The 27,916-nt window shown below is 41.3% G+C and overlaps 2 protein-coding genes across 4 annotated transcripts; one reads left to right on the top strand and one right to left on the bottom strand.

Annotated features, from left to right (window-relative positions):
• The first annotated feature begins 19,434 nt into the window (after positions 1 to 19,434).
• LOC112180989 (receptor-like protein 43) lies at positions 19,435 to 21,707 on the top strand. The gene is made up of 2 exons (XM_040512842.1): positions 19,435 to 20,587; positions 20,693 to 21,707. The coding sequence occupies exons 1-2, from the start codon at positions 19,481 to 19,483 to the stop codon at positions 21,449 to 21,451; spliced, it is 1,866 nt and encodes a 621-aa protein (XP_040368776.1). The 5' UTR covers positions 19,435 to 19,480; the 3' UTR covers positions 21,452 to 21,707.
• A 465-nt stretch (positions 21,708 to 22,172) lies between these two features.
• On the bottom strand, positions 22,173 to 26,614 carry LOC112181067. Of its 3 annotated transcripts, none has more exons than XM_024319635.2 (4): positions 26,235 to 26,614; positions 25,656 to 25,864; positions 22,943 to 23,026; positions 22,173 to 22,452 (listed from the first exon to the last, which is right to left on the bottom strand). In XM_024319635.2, the coding sequence occupies exons 2-4, from the start codon at positions 25,836 to 25,838 to the stop codon at positions 22,333 to 22,335; spliced, it is 387 nt and encodes a 128-aa protein (XP_024175403.1). In that variant the 5' UTR covers positions 25,839 to 25,864; positions 26,235 to 26,614; the 3' UTR covers positions 22,173 to 22,332. The 3 variants fall into 3 exon arrangements, with proteins under 3 accessions (XP_024175403.1, XP_024175401.1, XP_024175404.1); XM_024319633.2 differs by having other exon boundaries at positions 22,943 to 23,072; positions 26,235 to 26,597; XM_024319636.2 differs by lacking the exon at positions 26,235 to 26,614 and adding an exon at positions 25,981 to 26,195.
• Between the last annotated feature and the right edge of the window lie 1,302 nt (positions 26,615 to 27,916).

Raw genomic sequence — 27,916 nt, 5'->3', positions numbered from 1 at the left:
AACAGTACCACTATGTCAGTAGTAGAGGTAGCCTTGTTATCTGCTACGGGCAAAGATAGAACCCTCTCCAGCGAAAAATCCAAGGTGGCGCCAGTTTACGAACAGAGGTGCAAAGCGCCAAGGATCGGAGAAGGCACTTCCATTAGCCGTATTATATTCGCCCAATATGACAGTGACGGAGCCGAGAATGTTTTTCAGGAGTTGGCAGACGAATACCAGGGGATTGACCAAGCGGGGAACCCAGTCAAAATAGTAGTGGTCGCAAAGGATCAGCAGGCGCCGGCTACTACTCTGATAGTATCACCTAGACCCCACTTGGTTCAGCTCATGGAAGAGCCAGCCACCAGCAGGATGTTGCCTGAACGCCAAACGGCCCCTCCACCCAATCCTCCTAGCTCATAATATATGAGAAGGGAGGAGATTGAGGAGATGATCAGGGCAGCGAACCAAAAGCCTAACCTCGATGAGGTATATCAGGGGCCTTTCCCTCCACATATTATGCTCACGCTCTACCCCAGGGTATATAAGAATATTATATTCACAACCTTCTCGGGGGAATATGTCAAGACTACCGCAACTCATTTGGCGAGGTTCAAGGTGCAATACGGCCAATATCATAACGATGATAGCCTGAAATGCAAGATCTTCGCCACTTCTTTATCAGGAGCCACGTTCACTTGGTTTGCGAAGCTAAGGCCTGGGTTAGTCAAGGATTGGCCTGCAATGGAGAAGTTTTTTAGAGAAACTTACAGTACTGTGGAACTCGAAGTTGACCTAGCTTCACTCACTCAGATGGCTCAAAAACCCACTGAATTTACCGTTGCATATCTCCAGCGATTCTAGATCCAGAAAGGAAAGCTGAACGTGGTCTTGTCGGAGAAAGAGCTAGTCAAGTTGGCAATCAAAGGTCTCGAGCCTAGCCGACGTAAAAAGCAGCATGGGAGCTGATAATGGAAGTTGGCAGTTTCGAGCACTTGCTTAGGGAGACCAATGCCAAAAAGAACTCTTCAAAAGGGAAGTACATCCCAAGAAAACGTAGGATAGCGGCCACGTTAAACTATCACCCAAGCTCCTATGATCCTTACTACCGGAGTGAAGAAATAGGCACAGCAGAGGAAGAAGACTCTAAGGAAGATGAGGTAGCCGCATTAGAGCTCACGGGGAAGAAGGGATCCACGCTTAAGCAGCTAAGACTGTGCAAAGAGCCAGTTAAGCTTAAGTCGGTAGTATTCGCCAAACCAGAATCCGCGAGTTACACCTACGACGCGGACAAAGTGCACGAAATACTAGATGAAATGATTGCAGCGAATATGGTGAAGACTGACTTCAGCCCATTCCCTAGACCAGAGTAGTTGAAAAGGAAGAAGTACTGTTAGCTCCACAATTTGTGGAACCACAATACAGCTAACTGTGTCAAGTTGAAAAACCAGATCCAGATCTGGTTAAATAATGGTAGCCTAAAGGTAGAGGCGTCGGCAACAGTAGCAGCGCTTGTGGATTTAGATCCCTTTCCAGACACCGGGGTCAACATGGTTGATGTGGCTTAGAACACGAAGGACCAGCAGAATCGGATTCCAGACTGTACTACTAAGGGTTTGAGAGAGGCAGTACAAGAACAACTTGCGGAGCGGAGACCCAAAACAGTTTCACTCGTGTTCTTGTGCTCGCGATGCAAGGAGGAATGATATACCCAGGAACTACAAAAGGAGGTTGGCCAGACTTTTCGCTTCGGTTCTTTTCCACCAATGAGGTTAGTATCACCTTCTAGAAACTTCCAGCCCTGTAGCCCAAAAGTACACAGTAGACCATAAGTTTACTCTCTAAAGGATTCTAACCTATTCAAGAAGTTAAAAGCTGTAAAAGAATAAGGGAGGAAGAGCTCCATAGAGGCAAACAAGCAGCAGAATATCCTGATCAAGCCTTATATCCCTCCGGTGCCAACATCCATCATCCAGAAGGAAAATGGTATATAAAGGAAAAGGGCAAGGTTGTAGAGATTAACTCTTGAAGAAAATGAAAGCTCCAGCTGAGATTCGAAGAAGAGAAGCGGACTCTAGAAGCCTTGGACCAAGCACTAATCAAACCATCGCAGTTGGTGAAATCTCTAGGGCAGTACCAGAGACAGATGGAGGCACTAGCCGCCAAACCTTTAGTTATCCTGCAAGCTTTCCAAAGACGCCCTAAGGCAACACCTAGGGTACCAAAGCCCAGCATTGATAGTAGAATCATTAAGGAAAGCTATCAGCCATTCGCGAAGCAGGAATCTTCACCACTACAGAAAACCCAGTGTTTGGTACAGGATTTCCCTCAACGAACGAGATGATAAACCTTCAATTTTGGAGAGACTAGGAGCAAAGAGAATCCGTCCGCGATAGAACATTGAAGGCCTAAGAAGATTTAGAGTATAGTGGTTGCGACCTCAGAAGACGCTTCAGCAGTGGGGCAGAGGCAGGACCTACTAAAGAAGGGATCTCCTCTCATAGCGGACGAGCAAGTTCAGATTATGACTCTGGAAGAAGGGTCGTTGGTCGCCTATGTCGTAGGAAAGTTTGATGAATAAGTCAACCTAAATTTCCTAGCAAAAGAAGCAGAGGAACTAGAAATGGTAGATACTACATGCAACATGGTGTACGTTCTGCCAGCAAATTACGCATTACCGATGGCAGCTCAAGAATTCCAGGCGATAGACCCAAAAGAATCAGGTGAACAAGAGGTAGAGATCACATCAACAGTCATGAAGCCAGAAAAGAAGACTGTCATCTGAGAGACGGAGGACGTCAGAAGAAGAAGCTTCTCCATGAGTTTCGACAAGCCAACATTGGCGATGGTGCAACACATAAGGCCCTTGTATGTCACAGCTGACATCAATGGCATTAAGGTCAACAAGATTATGGTAGATACAGGTGCAGTTGTTAACGTAATCACTACCAGAACCATGCACTTGCTGCGAATCAAGAAGGAAAAGATCCAGTCCACATCCCTTACACTTAAGAGCTTCGCGGGGATAGTGACCAAGATTCTAGGCTTACTCTTCTTGCAAATCAAAGTGTGTCCAGCAGAAGGTGTCTACTCTTTCTTCATTAAGGATAGCTATGCTACCTACAGCGCGATTCTAGGTCATGATTGGATTCATAGGAGCTATTGTGTTCCTTCCACCCATCATCAAGAGTTGATTATGTGGGACAAAATCACAGACAAGGCGGAAGTGATCAAAGCAGATCCGCGACCTTTCCCCGTCTCCACGAACTACGTAGATGCAAGGTATTACCTAGAGTTAATTACTCCGTTACAGGTCTGCAGTATCAACAATAAAGGCCGCTCCATAGGGGTGACAGCCTCTGAACTAGCACAGTGGGGGCTGGTGCTCAAGACAAGCCTGGAGAAAGGTGACTCTCCAGATGATAACTGATGGATCACAACCTTCCAGAAGAAGAGGTAGAGGCCTTTCATTCTTTATATGATAGATTGTCTTCATATTTAATTGAAAAGAAGGCCTATAAGTAAGTTGCCACCCGGGAATACATAGATAAAGAATTCTCTGATCATGAGGAATAGGAGGAACCAATTCAATTAGCCCCGGCAGCACTGGATGATACTCCGCCAAAAGTCAGAGATCCTACAGAAAAGGAAAACTTGGGAACTGAAGCTAGCCAATGGAGGTGGCAATCAGGGCAAATCTGGAGCCCGATGAAAGACAGTGGCTTACCGACTTGTTGCAGGAGTACAAGGATTGTTTCTCTGAGAAAGTATGAAGACATGCCAGGCCTAGCTCCTGACTTGGTCTGCCACAAGCTGCCGACCCTCTCGGACCAAAGACCGGTGAAGTAGGAACCCAGGAGAATGAATGCAGAGACCCAGGTCTTGGTTAAGGAAGAAGTCGAGAAAATGCACAAGTCAGGAACCATTAGGGTCGCCAAGTATAATTAGTTGTTGTCCAACATCGTACCTGTTCGAAAGAAGAACGACAAAATGAGAGTGTGTGTTGATTACCGGGATCTCAACAGTGCTACTCCAAAAGATATGTAACCCATACCGGTCGCAGATATGTTGGTAGACGCAATAGCTGGTCACAAACTCTTGTCCTTTATGGATGAGACTGCCGGCTATCATCATATCCCAGTGGCATAAGAAGACAGGCACAAGACTGCTTTTAGATGCCCAGGTTTCGCTGGAGTTTTTGAGTATCTGGTCATGCCCTTTGGCTTGAAGGACGCAGGAGCCAAGTATCAGCAAGCAATGAACCTAATCTTCCATAAAATCTTGGGGAATATTTTAGAGGTTTATATTGATGATGTGGTCGTCAAATCCAAACAGCGGGAAGACAACATCGCGGACATAAAAAAGGTCTTTGAGCACATGTGAGTACACAAGTTGAAAATGAACCCAGCGAAGTGCATGTTTGGAGTTCAAATAGGTGACTTTTTGGGATTTATCGTACATCAAAGTGGCATTGAAGTGTCTGAGGATAAAGCTAAAGCAATTATTAATGCCCCCCCCCCCCCCCCCCGAACAATGAAGGAGCTACAAAGGCTGTTGGAAAAGATCAATTTCTTACGGCGGTTTATCTCCAATTCAGTTGGCAAGATCCAACCTTTCTCTGCCTTATTGAAGCTGTAGGGGCAGACAGAATTTGTGTGGGAAACAAAGCATCAGGAGGCCTCAAACTCTACATCTCAGTTGCGGAAGCCTCGATTGGCAGTTTATTAGAGCAAAATAATGAAGAAGGAGTGGAGCACGCAATTTTCTATCTCAGTAGAACGCTAACAGATTGTGAAACAAGGTACACACCAATGGAAAAGCTTTGTCTAACGTTATACTTCTCTGCATGTAAGCTTCGCCACTACATGCTATCTTTCACTACATGTATAATTGCTCAGACCAACCTGGTCAAATATATGTTATTGCGTCCCATACTTAGGGGCCAAATTGCAAAATAGGTCTTGGCCCTTTCAGAGTTCTCTTTACAGTATGTTCCTCAAAAAGCTGTTAAGGGGCAAGCCATCACAGACTTCCTAGCCCATCATCCAATTTTGGATACCCTAGAGGTTTGCAAATTGGTGGTTGCAGCACGCTCACTGGAAAGACTTCACCACACATCTATTCCTGAGTTCGCGATAGTCCATCAGGCAACTATTATCTATAGTTTTGGGTGTTGTACTTTGATGGCTCCAGAATGGAGATGATGGTTAACGCCTACATTGCTTTGGAGAATCCAGCCAGAGATCACTTTTCATACTCTTTCCAGTTGGAATTTCGGTGCACCAATAACCAAGTAGAATATGAGGCCCTAATCATAGGCATGGGGGTGCTGTTGGAACTAGGAGTCAGAGATGTACATATAATTGGAGATTCTCTCCTTGTCATCAATCAGTTGCTCGAGAAGTTCAAATGCACTAGTTTCTTATTGGCCCCATATTTGGATAGAGCACTGGAGTTACTGAACCAGTTCGATGATGTGGACCTTGAACACATCCCTCGTGAGCGAAATTTTTCAGCAAAGAAGCTAGCTAGCCTAGTTGGCAACAGGGATAACTATAAAGTATGGTGTTTGCGAGCGAATCCTGAAGGTAGAGTGGCGAACGCTTCCTTCCTGGTTAGCAAGGAAGGATCCTCCAGAAGACACCATGGTGGCGATCATGGAATCCATTAACGTGGACTGACGTGTCCAGTTGATCAAGTACCTCAAACACCCATATCAAATGGCTGACAAGAGGATTCACTATCTTGCTCTTAAATACTTCCTCAGAAATGAAGAGCTTCATAGACGAGGAAAAGACGATACAGATTTCATATGCGTTTACGGTGGTGAGGCGAAATGTCTCATGCGAGAAGCTCATTTTTGCATTTACGGCACCCACCAAGCAGGTCCAAAGATGCGATGGCTACTCAGACGACATGGATATTACTGGCCAAGTATTCTGAAGGATTGCATCACGTTCGCGAAAGGTTGCTTGGACTGTCAAGCTCATAGAACGGTCCAGCACATGCCCAACATACCCCTGCCGCCTGTTATAAAGCCTTGGCCTGCAAGAGAGTGGGCACTAGACTTGATCGGAATGATTCATCCACATTTGTCACTTCAACATAAGTTCATCATTGTCGCTATTGATTTCTTTATGAAATGGGTTGAGGCAAAGCCTCTAAAAGAAGCATCTGGTACCACACGACAATTCCTATTCTGAAATATCATATGCAGGTTTGACATCCCAGAAGTCTTCTTTTCGAACAAGGGGACGACTTTCATGGGAGGCGAAGTCAAAAAGTTGGCAAACGAATGGGGAATACAGTTCATTCATTCCACCCCTTATTACGCTCAATCTAATGGTCTGGCAAAGGCTAGCAACAAGATTATCATGACCCTTCTGAAAAAGATGTTAGAAGCGAATCCTCGACAATGGTACGAGATGCTCTATGAGACTTTCTGGGCTTACCGCATATCTAAGCGTAATCTAACAGCTACAACACCTTAAACTTTGATGTTTGGTCACGATGCAGTCCTGCATATGGAAATCAATGTTCACTCGTTGCGAGTGCAAGGGCAACATCACCTAATCAGAGAAGACTATGTTCAAGCTATGTGGCAAGAACACAGAGCCCTCAATAGAAAGTGATTGGAATTTGGAAGCACTAGATAGCTTAGTCATGGAAAAACAGTGAGTGGCTCGCGCCTACAACAAGCGGACATGGGGTCGCAGTTATAAAGAAGGAGAGTTGGTCTGGAAAGTGGTCCTCCCGCTTGGCGAGAAATTAGACAGTCGCGGCAAATAGACTCCTAGATAGGAAGGCTCATACATCATTTACAAGATCTTGGAGAAAATGAGCTTTTCATCTCAAAGATCTCGACGGGGATATCCATCACAATCTCATCAATGGTAGATACTTGAAAAAGTATTATTCTAGCATTTGGGAATCTGGGGATCCACCAACAACATCTCTTCCAGAATTTGGGGGGCAACCTTAGTCTTCTTACACTCACGAAGCCCCATCCATAAAGGCCTGTTTCTGAGGCCCAACATCATTATCCTTACCTCGTTTAGCAAGACTAGGGGGCAACACTATACACTAAGGTGGCCTTCAACAGTTGGCTCGCGAATGTACCAAGCAAGTGGCTAGCGAATGGGCCAAAAGTTGGTAAATTTTAAGGATTTATTTATTCGAGAGATATTTAAGTCCGGTTATTTGAAAATTTTTGAATAACAACTTGAGGCCTATATCTGAGGCTTCGTGAACATTCAAGTAATAGTCTAAAAGAAAATGTTATTATATTCATAAAGTGGCTTTGCGCCAAAAACAGTACATTCAATACATTCGCGAAATTACAAAGCCAAAAGTGGCTAAAATACAAACTTTGAAGTCTTCTGAATCTTCTTCAAGGGGCATGTAGCGAAAGAACTGAATATGGAGCTTCAGCCTCTGCCCCCTCTTGCACCTTAGCAGCCGCCATCTTCCAGGCGTGAAGTGTGGGAATGGCCATGCTTTAACCACTCCCATTCCTTCTGCGAGTCCATCCTCGATCATCCCTCTAAGATTCTGTCAGAAGCACTTCTGCAGGGGAAGACTCCAGAAGTGAGCGACTGCCAAGTTACCCATTCCTTTCAGGGATAAAACAAAAGTTTGATAATTTGATCCCTAAAGGAAAGGCCCCGAAGAAGAGCGGTTGACCTTGGGTGTCCTCCGACCCTTCTCCTATTTTCTCCGCGTGAGGAATCCTTAAGAAAAAGAGCCCTCAGGGGTAGATTTCCCAAGCAGGAGAGCCTCATGTTCTTCAGCACTTACCAAAGCCTAATACATTCCATCCAGACTTTCGTAAGCCAAAGAAAAGAGGTTACCTGAGATTAAGCCATAAGGCCTAGCTCAGGCTTGAGATTTCGCCATAAAGCCTAAGTTCTAGAGGCAAAGAGTGAGATCATGAGGGGGGGGGGGGGGGGGGGGGGATTTGTGAAGAAGGAGAAAGAGAAGCAAAGCTTGGAATGCCATTTTTTGAGCTTGGTTTGATTTGATCATCTCTCCCCCAAAACACACTTATTTATAAGAACAGCTCGTGTGAATTTCAACCCTTGGATGGGCGGTTGAAGAATTGAGATCAGCATCATTAACCCTATTAAATGCCTTAATCTTGGAAATGAAGGCGGATTAATGGCGCGTGGAGAAACCGAACAGTTTTTGATGAGGTAACTGTTCTATATTCAAGATTATCTTTCCACAACCATTTTTAATGAGTAGTTAATGCAAGGTTACAACTCATCATGAATCTGGAAACAAAGAGTCACCCTTGGGCCAACAAGTGGACCAAAATAGGATAGAAATAGATAGGTATTTTATTACTATTGGACTAAAATAAAGGCAAATTACAAAAGAGTCCCATGGGCGTAAATATTAAGAAGCCTAGAGTTTCTTTCCTGCGTAGAATAGTTTCAGGCAGAGTTCATCCATGCAGAAACTAGCCACCAGGGCACCATTCTCAGTCCAATCGACCTGCTCTTGGGCTTGGGCCAAATTGTGGCTCAGCGCTTCTGAAACAGCCAGAGGATCATCCAATTGGGCTTCTTTTGCCTCGATCTTGTTGTTCACAAGTGACAGGAACTGCCCCGGATTTCACCTTAGAAATCTGAAGTGGCCCTACGAGGCCCACCTTAGTAGAAATTCTACCAAATATTTGGCGGAACTTCCTCTAAAAGTGGACTACCCAAAACCTGTAGAAAAACATTTACATTTCTAAAATAATCCACCCTTAATCTTCTAGAGCCACCCTGCTCCCCAAATCACCACATCTCCCATTTCACAAAACAATTATGAACTTAAGGATATTAATTTCATGAGTTATTAGAGCAATCTAATGCACAGGGCGTACAAGAGGATATAATACAAGATAAAAGATCGATACTTTTTATAATGCGGAAGCTATCACAGCTATGCCTCAAACTCATGTATGCTCGACCTCAAGATAATCTAGCCTGCAAACTGGACATTTGAAACCGAATGGCTTAGGGGAAAAACATTTAAAAACCGTTAAAGTGAGCGGACGAAAAACTAATCTCGAAGGAAAACAATTATAAAATTAGTGCTTTCCCAAATTATTCTCTTAAAAACCAAGCATACAGTAAAAATCTTGAAAATACTCTTAATCATCATATTTACAAAAATCTCAATCACTCAAAATAGAACATCTCGAATCTCTTTAAAATCTCTAATCTCTCACATATATAATGATATTTCAAACATCTCGTTAAATTACTTATATCTCAAAATAGACGATGACTAAATGGGACTGCCGACCAGTGACGCATCGGAGGGGACTGCGGGTCGGACGAGGAGGTGATGGTTAGAAGAGACTGCCGACTATCTACCTCATGTCATCTGGAGGGGAATGTCAACCAGATGAAGCATCGGAGGGGACTGCCAACCAAAATATTTTGGAGGGAATTGCCGACCAGACTATTACTTGGAGGGGACTGCCAACCAGGTAATGCATGCATGCGCTGACTTATTTACCTCCTCAATGAACTGGAATCAATCTCTTTAAAATAATTGCTTTCGGAAAGAAACCCGATATTAAGTCAATAAATCATCAATAATTCACCGAAAGCATAACTTAAGAATATCTCGATAAATCATGGCTCAATTTCTCAATAAATCATCGAAAGCATAAATCAAATACTCGGTAAATCAATAAATGCTTTTAGAAAGAAATCTCAATATAACTTCAAAGCTGATAAGTAGGGAGCTCAAAACTCAAGAAACCTCGATAATTCAATCATGCTCAAATGTTTGCCAAATCATTCGTACTCATATATCATCATATAAATCGATATTCAAAAACAATAATTCTCATAATATTTTCTTAATCAATCACTTCCCGAAAATCACTTCTCAACTCAATAATCCATTAATAAATAGCTCAAAAATCTACTAAAAGCCCTCGGGAAGGAAATTCACTAATAATCTCGTAATTCATAGAGCTTTTAGTAGTGAATTTCCTTCCCGAGGGCTTTTAGTACGAGATTACGAGATTATTAGTGAATTTCCTTCACTAATAATCTCGTAATTCACTAAGTAAATCTCAAGAAACCCAAACTCATAAAATCATAAAACTTAATAATTCAAATCATAAATTAAATCTCAATCGGAAAATAATAATATACTGCATGCATAATTAATTTAAAATAAATGTCCACTCACAGTTTGCGGCTACGACGGCCGTCCAACTATCCCTTCCTCAAATAGGCATATCCGTCGTCTTGAACAAACAATATAATAAATAATTGTTTCTCAAGAACAAAGACTTAATTTACGATAATAAATTCAATACCGTAAAACCAATAAATCATTGGATGCTCGAAACCAATACGGAATGAGCCCAAACTTCATACGTTATCTCCAATCAATAATTATAACAACATATCGAAAATAGGATCAATCCAACAGTCGGATCTTCCCAAATCAAAATTCGAACTTTCCAAAATTGCGAAAATTCCGATTAATATCCAAACCTCCTCCAATTTCCACCAAACACCTATCTTTATATTCATAACAACATATACTACCCAACAGACCAACACCAGCCACCAGGCACGACCGGACGCACCTCCACAGGCGGTTGCGCCTGAGCCCCACGTGCTGCCGGTCAACCACCATATCTGGCTACCAAATTTTACCAGCATCATCAACTCAACATTCTAAGCATCTTTCATAACTGTGGCTAAACTCAATTTCAAGTCTAGATACTCGAATTTACCTCAAATCTATGTGGAGGTTCTCGTCGTCGATTCGTCGTAATCTGGCAAAATTGCCGTAACCCACTGTCATGATTCATCCCAGGATGAAGAGAACTTCAAGAAATGGGTGGTGGTGCGGCTAGAAGTGGCCAAAAAATAAGAAATCTCTGGAGACCCGAAATGGCCACCGCGTTCACCGCCTTGCTACACCTCCTACGGCCCAAATCGTGCCACCAAAGTCCTACAGACGTGAAGAGGAGAGAGGGTTCCATGCCGCCCACCTTGTCCAAATCCGTTGCTAGACGAGGGAGAAACCGCTGGCCAAAGCCGACTGGGTCGGGGAGAGAGAAACGAAGAGGAGAGTGAGAGTGGTAGGTTCTGATCTATCACAGTAACTTTTTTAATATATACTAATTTACTATGAACAATAACTTTACTTTTTCGCTTATAACTTTTGCATACATATTCCGATTTTTACGTACAACATCGCACAAGTTCGGTTTAATGTCCTCTACGACTTTCATGAAGAAAATTTTCTTATCAAATTTTTGACCCGAAAGAAAAAGTCAACTTTTAGGGCTCCCTAAAAGGTCGAAACGAAGCCGAAAACAAAAATAACTCTCGTTTATCGTCCGAAAGACTTGTAAAACAGTAACTTGAGATCCAGGACGTAACAACAAGTGCTAGCTGGGCCTGGAGATCCTGGATTTGGGCTTCCAGGTTTCGTTTTTCGAGCTCCATATCCCTCAGGCAAGCAGCCCGCTTATCCAAAGAACCATGCAACGTATCCATCTGTTGGGTCTGCTCTTTGCGAGCAGTGTGGGCACGAGCTTGTGCAGCAGATTTGCTCTCGCAAAAAGTAGCGAGGTCATATTCAGCATTTTTTCTATGGCACCAAGCTGGGTGGCAGTCAGCGCTTTATCCCGACGAAGTAAAATCATGGCCTCCCAGACTAGCAATAGTGCACTAGGCTCTAGCAACTTGGGTCCCAGAAGCTCGCGAAGCACCGTCCTAACCTCGTCACTAGGCAACACTTCAAGAACACGAGCTAACTTCTCAAGTCTGGTAGGTTTTGCAAGAGGGGGCAGCGAATGAGTAGCCAGGTCAAATATTACGACCGCAAGGGGATTGAATGGTTCTACATCCTCTTCCCCAACGACCATTTGAGGTTGATTCATTGCCTCGGCCTCGGTGGTCCCTGAAGGCTCATCTCTCAGCTCCTCAATGGCAGGTTGAGGAGGAACAGTTCCAAGAACATCATCTTCAGCCTTAACTTCATTCACCTGCAAAGGTTGGGGGCATCACCGCTGTTCGCTTCATCCTCCAAATTCTGGTAGGCAATGTTCCCGGCAAGGTCCTCAGCGTCTATAACTACCTCCTCAGTGCGAATAGAGCCCTAAGCATGTAAAAAGGAGTCAAGGGGGAGAACAAAATTAAAGAGAGAAAAATGAAAATGTGTAGCGACAATGACTTACTTCATTGGCTTGTTGTTTGCTAGTCGCAACTACCACATCTTGGACATCGGGAGGATTTTCCGCTTCAACTGTCGCGGGAATCTCTGCATCCGCCAGGTTCTCAATTGGATTAGTAGAAATCTTGGGCACGTGGACCACATTCTCATGCTCAGGAGAAGTACGGTCCGAGATCGACACCATTACTACAGCCTCAGGGGGATGCTCAGCCAAGCGGGGCTGAGGAAGAGACACCACAAAACTCGAAGGTGCCTGAACTTGAGAAGAAACCATTTCCCCCGCGACATCGGAAGAGCCTACCCCACTTTACCTAGACAGGCCGGTGGTCATTTGGCAAACCTGTCAAGAGAAAATACTTGTTCAAGGAACATCCACCTAAAATCAAGAGTTTCAAACAAGCAAGTCGAGTTGAGAAGTTACTAGTCGCGATGCCAACAATTCGTTATCTTCGAAGCTCTCCTCGATAAGGCTGGAGCGATCCCATTTACGAGCAAGGGCAGCAGCAACCTAAGAAAAGGGAAAAGCAAAGTTTAGAAGAGGAAGATATCTAGTTCTTAAAAGTGAGCAAATCAATGACAAAGGAATACCTCTGCGAGGTCTTCGTCGTCAAAAGAATCAATAGTGATGGGTTCCTCCACCACCACGGCCTTTTGCTTCTCGGCTTGACCAGTGGCCGCCAGTTCCTTCTAGTACTCCTCCTTATCCGGTATTGATTAGCTGCAAAAATATCAATTAAAATCAGAACATTGAGTGTCGAAGAGTGAAGAAATAACTAAGGAAGGTCTGGAAACTTACTGATTGGTGCGGGTCGTGAATCACTACCCTAGTTTCAGGCCTTGGAGGCCGATCCTCCCGAGTAGGGAAGCGATCAAGCACAGGGTCCACGGCGCTGAGATTACTCAACTATGAAAAATCAGCGCAAAGACCTCGTCGTCCGACAGGTCCCAGCAATTGACAGAGACTTTCTTCCACCAATCGTCATAATCCTCGTCAATTCCATTGACAGGATACAACACATTGACCCAAGGAGGAAGGTCTATCAAAGTAAACTAACTTTGGAAAGAGCAGCCCCAACCGGGGCCGCTCTTCGCCAGGAAGTGTAGTAATTGACAGAGTCATAGAAAGAAAAAGGTACTAGTTGGGCTAACCCAAGTTGGCGAGCAAAATGGTTGGGAGCATAGAGTTCATAACTCAGATCATCGGCCGAGAGAGGTATCTCTGAGCAGGAAATAGCTTGACGGAAGTCCAGGAGAGCTTTGTCCCTATGGTTCTGCCCGCTAGGCAAAAAGCCACGCTGAATGGGAACGAGATACCACCTAGAAAGGACTAGGTCTAGGTCTAGCATCTCGTCTAGTACGTACATGTAAGTGAAGCACTCAGAACATGGTGGAGAATTGTACCTATCTTCGCGACAGAGCTATCTTCCCAAGAGGGAATCATCTGGAGGATTTTTTTGGAATGTTTTCTCAAAGGAAGTGATGGAAGTAAATTTGTAGCCAAAAGTCCAAAATTCAGAGAGGGCCGGAGATGTTGGTCTCAAAGGGGTGCATGACAACTTGGTAAAGGGCTTGATATAGCGAACCCAATACAGGCTGCCTAAGGTCGACACGGCGACCATTATAGAGGGCGGACGCCAGAGAGGCCCAAGTACCAGTGGGCTTATTGGCAAAAGTCAATACAGAGTCAATACTCCATGAAGGTGATGCCCCCGTTGTTTGCGATAATGATTTCGCTAAATTGGATAGGACTTGCTGAAGTTAGTGCAACCGGTTTAAACCATTAGCGAAGGGAATTGCATGGTATCAAATGCCATAAGGCTCGTAATTAATGGGCAGCCCTGTGATGGCAAGGATGTCCAGCAGTGTTATTCTCATCTGCCTAAATCTAAAATCGAAAGTGTTGCTGGGGTGGTAAGCCATTAATAATATTTTTGGGTGTGTGTGTTTGGTGGGGTGGTAAGGCTTTGGTCTCATATATAAGAGGTCAGGAGTTCGAGCCCCATCAAGGGTGGGAATGGGGTGGGTTTAAAAAAAAAAAAAAAAACTTCTAATTTAAAAAAAAAAAAAAAATCGAAAGTGTTGCTGGAAGTGTTCCAAAGGTAGAAGGCAACGGCAAGCGGTGCCGTCGGGAAGATGGAAGTACAAATCAATAGTCTCAGTGATGCCCACTGCATTCTAGCGAGCCAAGTCCCTCTCTCTGACATTGTGGTATCACTCGACTTCGTCGGCGTTCGGAGGGCCAGAACCCTACTTTCTTTCTTAGACCCCAACTGCTGAAATCACCAGGAGTCCATCAGAGAGCTGAAATAAGACGGCGAATTGGAAGATCGTAAAGGGCCATGGCCTCTTTTGGCAAGTTATCTAGAGGGGTGGGACCCAATCCAGCCTGATTTTGGTCAAAACCAGACAGAAAAGGCCTCTGGATCGAGGTGTGGGCCATTCATCGAGCACCCATATTGACACGCTAGGTAAAGGCAGCATTCTCATTGATTTCCTCGTCCTGATTGATGACGATTTTCTTTTGAGGAGCCATTTCTGGGTTTCTGAAATGAGAAGGGTGAAATTCGGAGAAGGATGGTTTTCTGGGTTTAGAGAAAGAAACTGACAAGGGCTGTTGATATGATGGATTCGGACTTTTGAGTCAAAATTTAAATAAAGGATTTTGTGAGGGAAAAGACGCGACCAAAAGGCGTTTCTCGCCGAGTGGTCGCCACCCTTCATTAATGGTCTTATTTCTATCAAACGGACGTGTTGCTTCAAGCCCCCTTCTATCAGTTACAATATTCAAGAGCCTGATCTCGAGTCCTGGGGGGCAATGTTTGAGCCCACAAGTACTTTTGGACTTATCCTGTAAAGGATTAAGCATAGTGGGCCAATAGTAGCGGCCCAAGTTACATATCTTTGAAGTGTCAGCAAGAGGCCCACTTAAGGCCTAAGAGAGCCTGGGACAATGCGGACCACCCGAGTAATCATTAAGATTTCGTTCCCACATGGGGTTCAGAGAATACAGCGAAGGTTTCTCCCGCAATGGAGGGGAGGTGCCAGGAGTGCCAAGGAGAACAGTTGCCTTTAATGGCAGAGAAACAGGAATATATCATCATGACTATATGAGTGCGCCACCATTACGGAACGCTCGAGAAGATATGTTTAAGTATCATATCCCGACTACTTGCGTCCAATAAGCAGTCGACTTTACCTTTAATTTAGCCATAGCTAGATCAACAGATAATTAACAATTATCTATCTATAATGGCTGCTAAGATTCCCACAGTTGTTTATTGCAAGGCCAATACCTATGGCCTAGATTATAACATTCTGACCTTTTAGGAGGAGGGAATTCAAAGAATGGCCTATATACGAGGCTACAACGAAGTTACAAGGACGATCAATCAATCGATTAATCTCTACAGATTATCAAAGTCTCTCTAGAGCAACTTATCCCTCAACTTCGTGAAGCTAAAGACGCCGCGCCCTTGCAACCTCGCCAAGCTAAAGACACGCTTTAGCACCGATGACCACACTACAGTCCAAGCCTCCCCAGAGCGAACTGCCACCAACGTCAGTTGAACCAGTGAAGTAAGGATAATGCCCTCGCAAACTAGCGAAGCTAGATTCACTCTTTAGCAAGACCCCTGCTTCTCTCCTACTTCCTAGTGATTGCTCTGCTCAATCTAAAACATTGAGTATCGATTTGGTGTCGCGAAGAGACAAAGCAAAAGTCCTCACTCACGAGGCATAGATAAGAACCTGGTGACGAGGTTGGTACTCTCCTCGTCCACAGCCACTCGAAAAGAAGTCAGGTCAAGGGACACCCCCGACGACTACACCACACGGTGTTGGCACGCCCGCACAATCACATTCACTCAGAAGAGACTGTTAACTAGCCCAACAAAACTGGAGCCAAACAAAGTATATGAATTCTTCACAGCTTCTAGGCTAAGTTAAGTTTTAAAAATTGATTGGAATAGCCATTTATAGATCATACTCCAAACTATTCCACCATCTTACTCATGAAAATTTGAAGTTCAAGCTTCTCTCTAATTTTGGGTATGATTTTCAAGGTTTGAACTCATTGGAGTCAAAAGTGCAGTGGTCCATTCTTTTGTTAGACCTTTCTTCATAGAGGAAAACAGATAACCTGCCTAACCAATCCATATCTTCATTTCTTAGACCTTTCTTTCTGTTATTATTTATTCGTTTTGAATTAATTTGCTTCTTAATTGTTTTACCACTGCTTCCTGGGGACGGCCCTTCTGGCCAATTTTTGTTTGGTCCGGGAGTTTTTTGGTACCAATTTGAACTTCTCCTATGTTGACATCTCCGATATTCTGGAATAAACCTTTCAGTTTTCATGTCTCACATATGTGGAACAACATCAACATTTGCAGTAATTTCAGCTTTAGCAACAGCAGTAGTAACTGATTCCTCGCATGGCAAAATGAAATATCAGAATTTGAATGATGTATTATGGAGCTCTTAAACTATTTTTCTTATAGATTCCTTTGCAGGCTTCTTCTCATGCTGGAATTTATTTTTTAATTGTGTGAGATAATTTTTTTTAGCAAATTACCACTAACTACACTTTTAGTCTAGTATTTATCATTAACAGACCTGTTTTTTATATTTCCCTTGCGGTACTGTTTCTGACCCATGCGCAAGGCCTAAACCCCGTGCGGCCTATTTCCTGACCAAAATGTCCCTAAACATATTAATAGAGGAATATAATCAATAACGAGACAGATAAAGATAGAGATGGAGATGGAGAGAGAAAGAGAGAGAGAGAGAGAGAGAGAGAGAGAGAGAGAGAGATAACAGATCTAGATTGAGATCGAGGTCAAGATCAAAATCAATCAAGACGATGAATTTGAAATTCTCATTCAAACTAGAATTTTGAATAGTAAATGAGAGAGAGGGGGAGAAGAGATCTAGATCAATATCTAGATTCGCATTGAGATCGGAGAAGCGACGCGGTGAAGCTGGGCAAAGAAGCGAGGCATCGATGAGATCGGAGAAGCAAGGCGGTGAAGCTAGGCGGCGAAGCTAGACGGAGAACCTATTTTTTGGTCTTGGCCTGCAAATCTACCGGCAAGGAACGCGATGAAGCTAGGGTTTGTTCTCAGCCTGCAAATCCACCGAAGAGCGAGGTCAGTATCAATTGAGATGAGTTGCTAAGCAGGGAAACTTGATGTTATGTGACTGATGATGAATTGTATGAGCTTATTGAGACTCAGTACCATTAAAATGCTTGCAATATGTGCAATCTATGATTATTGAGAGTCAATAGCACTAAAATGCTGCAGTATGTGCAAGCTATGATTTTATGGACCTTCTAAAGATCATTAACTTTAGTTTCTGAGGGTCAGTAGCTTTCTGAGATTTGCTTGTTCTGATGGAAAATGATGAGTTTTGTGACTCAATAGTACAAAAGAAATTGTATGAGCTTTAGTTTCTGAGGGTTAGTAGCCTTAGCTTCATGATTTCACTAACACTCTGTTTATTGTCCTCAAACTTGTGTTAGGAGAATAACTATGAGTGTTTCGAATTGGTATGATGATATTGCTGGAGCTTTGTAGAATAGAGAGGCTGATTCAATCTATTTTTTTGTGATCTTCATAATTGACATGCTCTGTTGGAGAATGTTGTTGTAAGTCAGTTGGTGTTACTTAGACAGGGGGTCTTAAAATGTTTGGATACAAAATGGTGCCGAATTGTATCGAGTTTATGTTCCATAATGATTACTTCATTAACATGTCAAGATCATTCTTTGAGTGACATCTTTAAGTTTCTAATATGCAATGATGACATATCTGCCTTTCTGTATGTGATGGTTGATTTAAGAGGTTTGAGATTGTGAATGGTATAACTGAACTTAGAAAACCATGTGTATTGAGGGTCAGTATGCTATTGAGGGTCAGGAACCCTATGTGTATTGCAACCTCATTTGATGTTTATATATGAGGATCAATAGCTTTAGCTTCATCAGTACATTCGCTTGATTGCATGAGGTATTCAACTCAAATCTATTATTGGTTCAGTTGAGCTTGCAATTTTGGACAGATTTGTTAGCTTTACTTTATGGAAGGGTCATTGAAATTATGTCTACTTATAGACTCTATGGATGTTTGATCTTATTACTATTGTTAGTCTTCTTTTTTTTTTGCTTGAAATTCTGGTCATTGATCTGCTGCAACTGTGAGGATCTTTTAATTAGATCTTTTGTATTCTTATAAACTACAATGGTTTTTTAATCAAATTGAGGGTTAGTACACTATTGAGGGTCAGAACTCATATATTTGCATTTATCATATACACAGATTAATCGCAAATGGCAAAGAGGAAAGCTACTACAAAAGACAAAAAGGATGTACCGATTGAAGAACATGAGAAGAACCATGGTGGAGAGATTCTTCACCTTGACAAGAGCTGGTATTCGAAAGTATGTGATAATTGAAGGCAATCAAAGACCATGGGTTGGATTGGATTAGGATTAGGATTTACATTTGATCATTTTGAATCGTTTTGAATCGTTTTGTTTTGTTAAGTGAGATTAATAGCAAAATGTTGATCTTTTGCGGATATGGATTTGTGTTTATGAGTTGATAGGATTTTGATGAAAGTAAATCGACAGAGATGCAGGCTTTTTGAAGTCTTCTTTATTGGTTAATGTTAATGGATCGATTTTATTACTGAGTTTCAAACAAAAAAAAATGGTGCAAGGTCACATAACGTTTGCTCTTTTATGTGTATACAAACAATTCAATCAGTTAATCATTTAGAATTGCCTCTAGAAACTGGAAAGAACTGCAAGTTGTGTATGTCAGAATGATACTAAAGCTCAGTACATTAAATCTGCAATTCCTCCGAATGATACTGAAGCCTAGTACATTAAGTCTATAGAGGTTATTTTGGTAATTTGGATTTAGCTACAGTACCGCAAGGGAATTAGAAAAAAACAGGCCTGCTATTGGTAATAAATGGGCTAAGATTGTAGTTATTGGTAATTTGCTTATTTTTTTTTACTTCAATTAGATATTGCAGGGACCTCAACTTCTCATAGCATGCCTCGGTGAGTTTCACTCTCAGGGTCATTGTCAGTCCAAGTCTTCGTCCACTTAGGCTGCGAGTTTCACTCTGTGTCAGCCCAAGTCTTCGTCGACTTCGGCCACAGTACAGAAGACTTAAAAAGTGACCCCAAATCTCACGGAGGAGTTTGCTAATTCCAAATTATTAAAGCCACCACGAACCATTAAGAGTCATTCACTTAACCTCAGTGTCTCTAAAGAGTTTATCCAAAATGAAAACTTTGCTATGTTTCTTCCTTTTCTTGATCACACTCTGGGTCAGTATCATCATCCCAGCAGTTCATAGCCGGTGTATTAAAAACCAGCAACGATCACTACTCCAATTCAAGAAAAGCCTCGTGTTCAATCATTCCACCAAGCTTAGTTCTTGGAATGCAAGTACTGATTGTTGTTCTTGGGTCGGCGTCACTTGCAGCAGTAATGGGCATGTTCTGGGTCTTGACATAAGCAGCGAACATATCTCAGCTGGAATTAACAACTCCAGCAGTCTCTTCCATCTTCATTATCTTCAATCTTTATCCGTAATTAAGTTGGACGGGAACAATATCTCTGCGCCAGTTCCAGGATTCTTTGCCAACTTTTCAAACTTGACTATCTTGAGTCTCCAGGGATGCAACTTGCATGGAACATTTCCCAAAGAGATCTTTCAGTTACCTTCTCTACAAAGTATTGACCTTTCATATAATCAGCAACTTGATGGTTCCTTGCCAGAATTCCCAATGAATGGATCTCTTCGGAACCTGCATCTAAGATGGACAAAATTTTCAGGGTTATTGCCAAATTCTATTGGCAATCTCAAAATGTTGTCCACCCTAAATGTTGTATATTGCAATTTCACCGGACCGATCCCCAAGTCAATAACAAACCTAACGCAATTGGTTTCTTTGTCGATGTCTCATAATAAGTTGGAAGGTTCAATTCCGTCATTCAGTGGGGTCAAGAATGTTGTCGATATAGACCTTTCCGACAATGGTCTAACAGGTACTATTAATTCCACCCACTGGAGAAACCTTACTAAGCTATCTTATCTCAGTTTGGGATCCAACAAGCTCGATGGGAATATCCCAGCATCTCTGTTTTCTCTTCCCCTGTTGGGTCGTCTAGTTCTTTCCAGCAATCAATTCTCTGGTCCATTCGCTGAAATTTCAAATGTGTCCTCCAACTTGCTTTATGGTCTTGATTTGAGTAGCAACAATCTAGAAGGGCCAATACCTATGTCTATCTTTAGCTTGCAAGGTCTTATCAATCTAGATCTTTCTTCAAATAATTTTGGTGGTTCGTTTCCTCCTGACTGTCTACACCAACTGAGACATCTTTCTGTACTTGATCTTTCATATAATAACTTGTTTCTTACCCATGATTATACCAATTTCTCATATTCCTCAACTTCTCAACTATCTGATTTGAGGTTGGTGTCATTGCAGTTGAGAACAATTCCTAATTTCTTGAGAAATCAATCAGTGATTAATTTGGACCTTTCAGAGAACCAGATAAGTAGCATACCCAACTGGATTTGGAGTTTAAATAATCTCGAATCCCTACATCTTTCTTGGAACTCTCTAGATAATCTAGAAGTTCAGTCGGTCAATCCCACTACTCTGGTGATCATCTTGATAGACTTCTCGTGCAACAAGTTCAAAGGATCAATACCAAAGGAAATTGGAGAACTCATATCATTAGAGACCCTCAACTTGTCCAACAATGCTTTCACAGGTGAAGTTCCATCATCACTAAGTTACTTGAGTCAGCTACATTCTTTGGACCTCTCGAGAAACAAACTGAGCGGTCAAATCCCACCGGAGCTTACAAATCTCACTTACCTTGCATTCCTGAATCTCTCATATAATCGATTGGTCGGGAGGATACCAAACGGTGCTCGATTTTCAACATTTGATGCAGCTTCTTTCGAAGGTAACAAAGGATTATGGGGACCTCCTTTACCAGCAGATAAGACATGGTCAAATCATGGACATGAGATTGATTGGGATATTATCTGTCCTGAAATTGGATTTACATGTGGGTTTGGCATTGTCATCGGGTCACTTTTGTTTTGCAAGAGATGGAGGAAATGGTATTACAGAGCAATGTATAACATGCTTCTAAAGATATTCCCTCAGCTGGAACAAAGATTTGGTCATCACAGGAGACATGTTTATGTACATCAAAGATTCTGGAGACGTTGAAATGGTTGTGAAGATCAATGCACCTGACTTGTTGTCGGCCTCATTTTGTTAATAAGGACTAAGATCTGTGCTTTGTTTCTGTGTATTTTCCTGTAAGTTGGACTCACTCTTTAAATTCGTAATACATAATAAATAAATTTGTGGCAAACTTGCTCAATATTTGCCCGTGATGTGTGAAAAGAATGTGCTCGAATTGTCATATTTGTAACTTGTTTTCCTATGTGTGTTTTGAAGTTGTACTGAATTACAGCGTACTCCAGACTTAATAGATATTCTAATTCTAAAAAAGCAGGTGAAGAAGAACTGGCGGAATGACATTGAGATCTGGGGCTAAGAGAGCTGCTGCAGATGTCAAAATTGTATGAACTGATATTCAATCATTCATTTAACAATATACATAGCTCTCTGAAAAATTGTATCTAGCATAAACAGATTTAGAAAGCAAGCTTTAATGTCGAACTATATAATATTGAATGTCTTTCTCGTTCCCATCACATAATCCAATTAATTACTTTTCAAAAATTACTAAAGAATTTTAGTAATACGCCCCTCTCAATTACAAAACAAGCAAATATCGTTTTGCTTCAAATTATTGTTTAAAATTGTTTATCCTTATAATTGGCCTGGAGTAGTAGAGACAGACATGAGGCTAATGAGCCGATCAGTAATTGTCTCGGGTCAAGAGCATTTTCATTCTCAAACAAGTAGAAATGAAATCCAAAGTAATACAATAGAAGCTTCTTGGGATAAAAGATGGTTTCTCTAGAACACTTTTACCCCAATCAAGTATGGGTGAAATTGATGAGTACTCCTCAGTATTACAATAAGGAAGCAATTTACAAGACCTTCATGGCATCAAGACTTGGTGTCTTGGTCACTGGTCACAGTTCAAGCGTCAATCTGACACCATCTCGAAATGAAATAGGAGATATACCAAGCGTCTGAACTAGCTTAGTTATATCCATGGATATGTCAGCAGGAGTCATAACTCCACGATCAACCTGAAGATGAACATGACAGTGAAATATTGTCAGGTAAAGAAATACAGTATAAATAAATAAATAAATTGGCTACTAAGCCAACATAAAGAAAAAGGTTTTTTAGTCGACAAAAGCCAAAACCTTATTTATTTATTTACATTTCTGGAACATTCAAGCATATTGAGCCATGACTATACTAATCCTAACCCTTGCTTATTCCAACTCCCCACCAAGGAGCTTAAAAAAGGATAGGCTTTCATTGGCGAGGATACACATCAGATCATTATCCTATTAATTGGTAGGAAGAGGAGAAAGCATATGGCTGGACAATGTAGTTGCATGTGTCGATCATATAGGAGATGTCCAGACAATGGCAAAGTGAAAACCATGTCAGAATGCAACTTGAAACTGATGGGTCATGTATTAATAATTCTGATATAAAGGTGTTGTAGTTGAACGCCAGTATCTCAAACATAATAGAACACTAGAAAATGAAGCAAAGTATGCATACCGATGATGCGGATACAGATTTAATTAATGAGAGGTTGTATGCCCTTATATCAGCAACCGTCTCAGCCATTTGAACACGGGATACCTGTCAGATCCACCAACATTCAGTAGCAATTTTCTTTGCTTAGCCTCTGCAAAAATTCCCATGAATATCAGTACTATGAACTTCATGTAGCAAAGTACTTTCACTGTATTATGTATAAAATATCTAAACATTATTACGTTGCATATATCTAAAATACGACATTCTTATATTTTGTTAATTAAAAGCTAAGTAGTTCAGTTTTTACTTCCTTTTTCATAAAACATGTTTGTTGAAATGTCTTAAAAAAATATTTTGACAAATATAATTTATTGTTAAGAACTTCATGTCAGAATAACAAAAGAAGGATTTATAGATCCACCATCACATGCGTTTATGATCGACGATCATTGTATCCATGAACCTATTTGCGATGCACCACTAGCTAGTGAGGCATAAAAACCAACCCATTTTTAGAAACAAAATTTTCCAACGGAGAATGCTTTATTCTTTCATCATGGGTAGTGTAATTATCATCATAGAGAAAGTGGTGACAGGCCATGTTGGTATGTCCTCCATTCCTTCATAATTTTAACCTTTACGTTTGCCACGGGGTTAGTGTTCAAAACTTCAAACAACTTTAACCTTTAACTTTTACAGCTAGCTAAAAAGAGCCCAAGAGGGAGCTGCTTTGCACCTTCCTAACAAACCCTACCACCACCACTAACTTAATTTGACAAATTTTCACACTTTTTCGGGCCACAATATATAAGAGACAAAGCCAGACGTACGTACGTGATCGTATACTGGAAAGTTTGTCACTTATCACATCATTGAAAAAATGACACCATGTTTTGTCTCCCTAGTACTTCTCAATAGGAAGTAGAAAATAACAGTAGTTTCGTGATAGCCCACGAAAAACACATTCAACCAAAAAGAAACATAGTGCAGGTATGGGTAAAGAAACTTCATACCAGATAGACAAAGCAAGTATGAATGCTACGATATCCTTTATATACACAGGCATCAAAACGCATCATGAATTGATAAATGGTTTCTAATTCGATCATATGGGTTTCTAAAACTCATCCTTAAACTATCTCTTCACACCTCACACCCCCCCCCCCCCCCCCCATGGGTTTCGATCTGAAATTCAATTGCAGAGCAACCTATAATTTTGATTTGCACACGCTAAGTTTTAGCTCCAAAGTGTTTCATCTTTTGACATCCAAAATTCTCAATCGGATCAGTCATACAGCATTAGCAGCCCAAAACAGTCTCACTCTAATCCTTAAAAATCACTCATCCTACACCAAACTCACAAACCAAAAGCAACTTTTCAAAAGATAAGCTAACAACAAAACCCAATTCAAAGCCTTTCTGGTAATTATAGACACAGACTAGTTGCCTAATCGATATTTCAATTGTTGATAATGTTTTTTAAAGTTGCCCATTCATCCATGGCATTCCATCACAATGCCTGGCATGGTTCCTTCTATAAACCTGCGGCTGCTGAATGGGGTTATGCGTGAGCCACCCGATTCAGGTCGGACAGATGGCCGCTAAGGAGCTGCAAGAGTACTGTAACTGTCAACATTAGTCGTTATGGGTGCAGGGGTCTGTGATCGGGGTTGGTAGGAGAAGACTCTGGTGCTTTGACGGTTTGGGTAATAGGGTGTTCTGGAGTACACCAGCTTAGGTGGAGAGGTTAGATGGTTCTGGACTTCAAACCTTGGGAAAGCAGTAGTGATGATAGTAAGGGGTCCGTGTAGTTTTGAAATGAAAAGAAAGAAAAACATACACAACAGTGAAAATTAGTAAAAATGAAAGGGAGTGTGAGGAGTAATAGAGAATGCGAAAAGCACCAACCAAAAGTAAAACCATTTCTTGTGTTAAGGTTTCTGACACTAGTAGCTTTTCGTAGATATTCAAAGCATTCAAGACAGCAAAAGATTTAATCTTCAAATGCAAAGTAAGTTCAAAAAGCGTGTCAACTGAAGCCTACTAAAGTGAAGACAAGAACTAGGGAGTGACATCTGGAGGATTGATCTTAACCGCAGGGTATAATGGGTACGTCCTCCAGGTTAGAGCATCATCGCTTTCTGAGAATTCTATATACCAGCATCTTCTAAATTCTCTTTCAAAACATTATTCAAATTCCAATTTTTGATTGGCTGCTACCACCAAATTTTAGTTGTTCATCTACTTCAAGATTTCAGTCACTACATTAACCTAAACTCATCTGTTTGCTCAATGCTACACTATATTGTAGAGCAAGACCCTGTCAGTAACAAGTTGACAAGCCTAAAGCCCCAGAACAAGATGACAATGATAAAATACTGACAACTCCAGATCAGCACTCCATTCCCCACAAATCACAACGGAACCTGACTATCACACCAAGTACTATTCAGAAACCACGTTAACAATTCTACATTTACTTAACTAGTTATGCACTCATTTCCACAAATCAAAGACCTACACCTCAACTAAAGCAAAACAATATCTAACAGCCCAGTTTCAGTCAAGCTTAGAGCTCATCTGGGTCCTAATTTCACAATCCAAAACCCAATCTTCACCTACAACACAAGATCCAAACTTTACCATCTCTTAGGTTCCTACATTTCTAAAACAGAAATCCAAAGTCGAAACCAAAAGAGAAAGGAGATGAATTAAGGTGAAGTGAACGAACCTCGAGGTCGGCAGATTTCATGGCGATGGGAATGCAGATGAGGAAGACTCCGAACATGGCGAAGGCCGTGTTGCGCTTCCAGTGCTTGGGCCTGCAGTAGGGCCCACCGCTCATGCTCCACACCTTCGCCCTGAAGTCTCCGCCGTGGGCCCCTTCGCCGTGCGCATGCTCGCCTCCTCCCATTTGCTCCGATCACCAACTCTCTTTCTCTGTCACATCAGAAAACCAAAAATTAAAAACAGTGAAACCCTAATTGGGTCGTGAATAGAAGCAGTGGAATCGTAAATTGGGATTGGGGAACTGAAGGAGTGGAGGTGAGCTCAACCTGAACGAAGAAGCAAAGGATCAAACCAAGTCATCATACACAGGATCAAACCAAGGTAATGGATTAGAAACTATAAGGCAGTTGGCCTCGAATTTCAATCACATATATAATGTTTAATCATAACAGAAATTTCAATAATTAGGTTCAATGCTAATATATGAGTGCAGTTTGTAGACAAATGAACGTCACGACAAGAATTGCAAGTAAGAGTGTAATCTTGAAAAAATAAAAGCAATATAAGAGAAGGAGATTACTGGCTTGATTTTCCAATTGAGACTTGCAAATGCAATGGACTAAAGACAGATTTCATCATGCCCTTGTGCTTGCAGTTCAGTGGGTATCCATCTTCTAGAATACAACAATCCATGATCCAAAATTAAAGCTCTATAATTTTAGATTCAGGCGAATCATAAATTATATTTTGCACTCTCTTAACACGAAGAAGACTTGTAGAAGAAATGAGAAAGAAATCATAAATTTGATACTCTTGATCTTTCTTGTTCTCTTGGATCTATGATCTTGATGTGTTTTTAAGGAGATATAATTATGAGTAGATAGAAACCCAAGTGAACCAATATGTCTGTTCACTTATCTCATTGAGAGACAAACTAATTCCTAAAATCACCTATTGGAAATAAAGACATGTACCCTTTCAATTTGAAAGGTCATGATTAATTATATTTTCATTCATATTTAATTGGGTATTTGATATAATTTCCAATAGTCCCCCACATGAATGAAGATGACAAGGGATTGGAGAGTACAATCGAATAAAAGATGCATTTGAAGAGGTGTCTTTTAGACTTGAATCTTTCATAATGAAGACCTATCAGATTTACTTGGTGACGCAGTAGATATGCAATCTTTGAACTGTTCACCGTTGGTGTAAACCAAGACAATAGGCCTCACATATCTATTATTCTAATACACTGTGGTTCATACAGTTATGTTCATTTTGGTCATGAACAATTCTACATTCATGAGAGCTTTGAGAATTAAGTCATATCATTTTCATAGAAGCGACCCCCCTTCTACTCTCATATAGGTGATCACTAATTAAGAATATTCTGTCTTATTCCTCTTGATAACAAGATTTAATGACATACCCTTATCACGGCTGCAGACAACACACACTGATTCCTCGACATTTCCATAAATATATGGCAGAATGAAATATCTTAATTTGAATTATGTATTATGGAGCTCTTCAATGATTGACAAGGTGTGAAATTCAAAGAAATACATCCCCTAGATGATATATATCCTTCTACATTAGTCAAAAGAAAATGATCGATCGAAACTACTAAAGAAGAGGATGAGTAGGAAAGTGGACAGCAAGTGTATGAATGCATGACAATGGGACAGTTTTAATATAAGTCAAGGGTAAGAGAATTCGAAATTACCCTAGCTATTTCCAAGGATTCAAATTTCAGTTTCGGTTTTGATTTCGGTACTTCAAATTTAAGGAAATTTTGAATGAAACTTTTACATAGACTAAACTAATCTATAATTAATCTATTTACAATGTAACCTCTCTAAAATTATACTTTATAATAGAATTGTGATATTTAATATGGACGCATAATTAACTAGTATTGTAGTATGTTGCAAAACTAGTGTTTTTATCTATGTGTAATTATAAATGTGTTGTATATTGATAATGTGAATGTGATTTACTTTTTCTTTTCTTTTCTGTTTTTATGGTTGGAATCCAGTGGGAGGCTTGGTCATCTCCCCTTTTTCACTAACAATTAGAAATTGGGACGAAGCTCCTGGGGGGGGGGGGGGGGGGGGTGGTTGGGTAATACCAAAACTTCATAAATGAAAAAGAACAAGTACAACAAAAAAAAATATCAAAACTACTACAATGTGGTTCTATCTAGCTGGTTGAACTGCTTCCATTTAGAATCATTCAATACTGCTCCCAAATTTCGAC

This window comes from Rosa chinensis, chromosome 1, assembly GCF_002994745.2.
Source record: "Rosa chinensis cultivar Old Blush chromosome 1, RchiOBHm-V2, whole genome shotgun sequence".
Taxonomy (NCBI): Eukaryota; Viridiplantae; Streptophyta; class Magnoliopsida; order Rosales; family Rosaceae; genus Rosa; species Rosa chinensis.
Note: the sequence above shows the minus strand (reverse complement) of the source record. Positions and strands in the feature narration are given on the sequence as shown.

Bases quoted from the DNA above. Each gene is read 5' to 3' on its own strand.
- LOC112180989 (XM_040512842.1), top strand. From the start codon at position 19,481: ATGAAAACTTTGCTATGTTTCTTCCTTTTCTTGATCACACTCTGGGTC. The intron at 20,588-20,692 runs GTACTTGATCTT...GTGTCATTGCAG, and splicing joins ACCAACTGAGACATCTTTCT to TTGAGAACAATTCCTAATTT.
- LOC112181067 (XM_024319633.2), bottom strand. From the start codon at position 26,347: ATGGATTGTTGTATTCTAGAAGATGGATACCCACTGAACTGCAAGCAC. The intron at 25,865-26,234 runs GTAATCTCCTTC...CTGATGTGACAG, and splicing joins TCAATTGGAAAATCAAGCCA to AGAAAGAGAGTTGGTGATCG. The intron at 23,073-25,655 runs GTTCGTTCACTT...GAATTTTTGCAG, and splicing joins TGAAATCTGCCGACCTCGAG to AGGCTAAGCAAAGAAAATTG.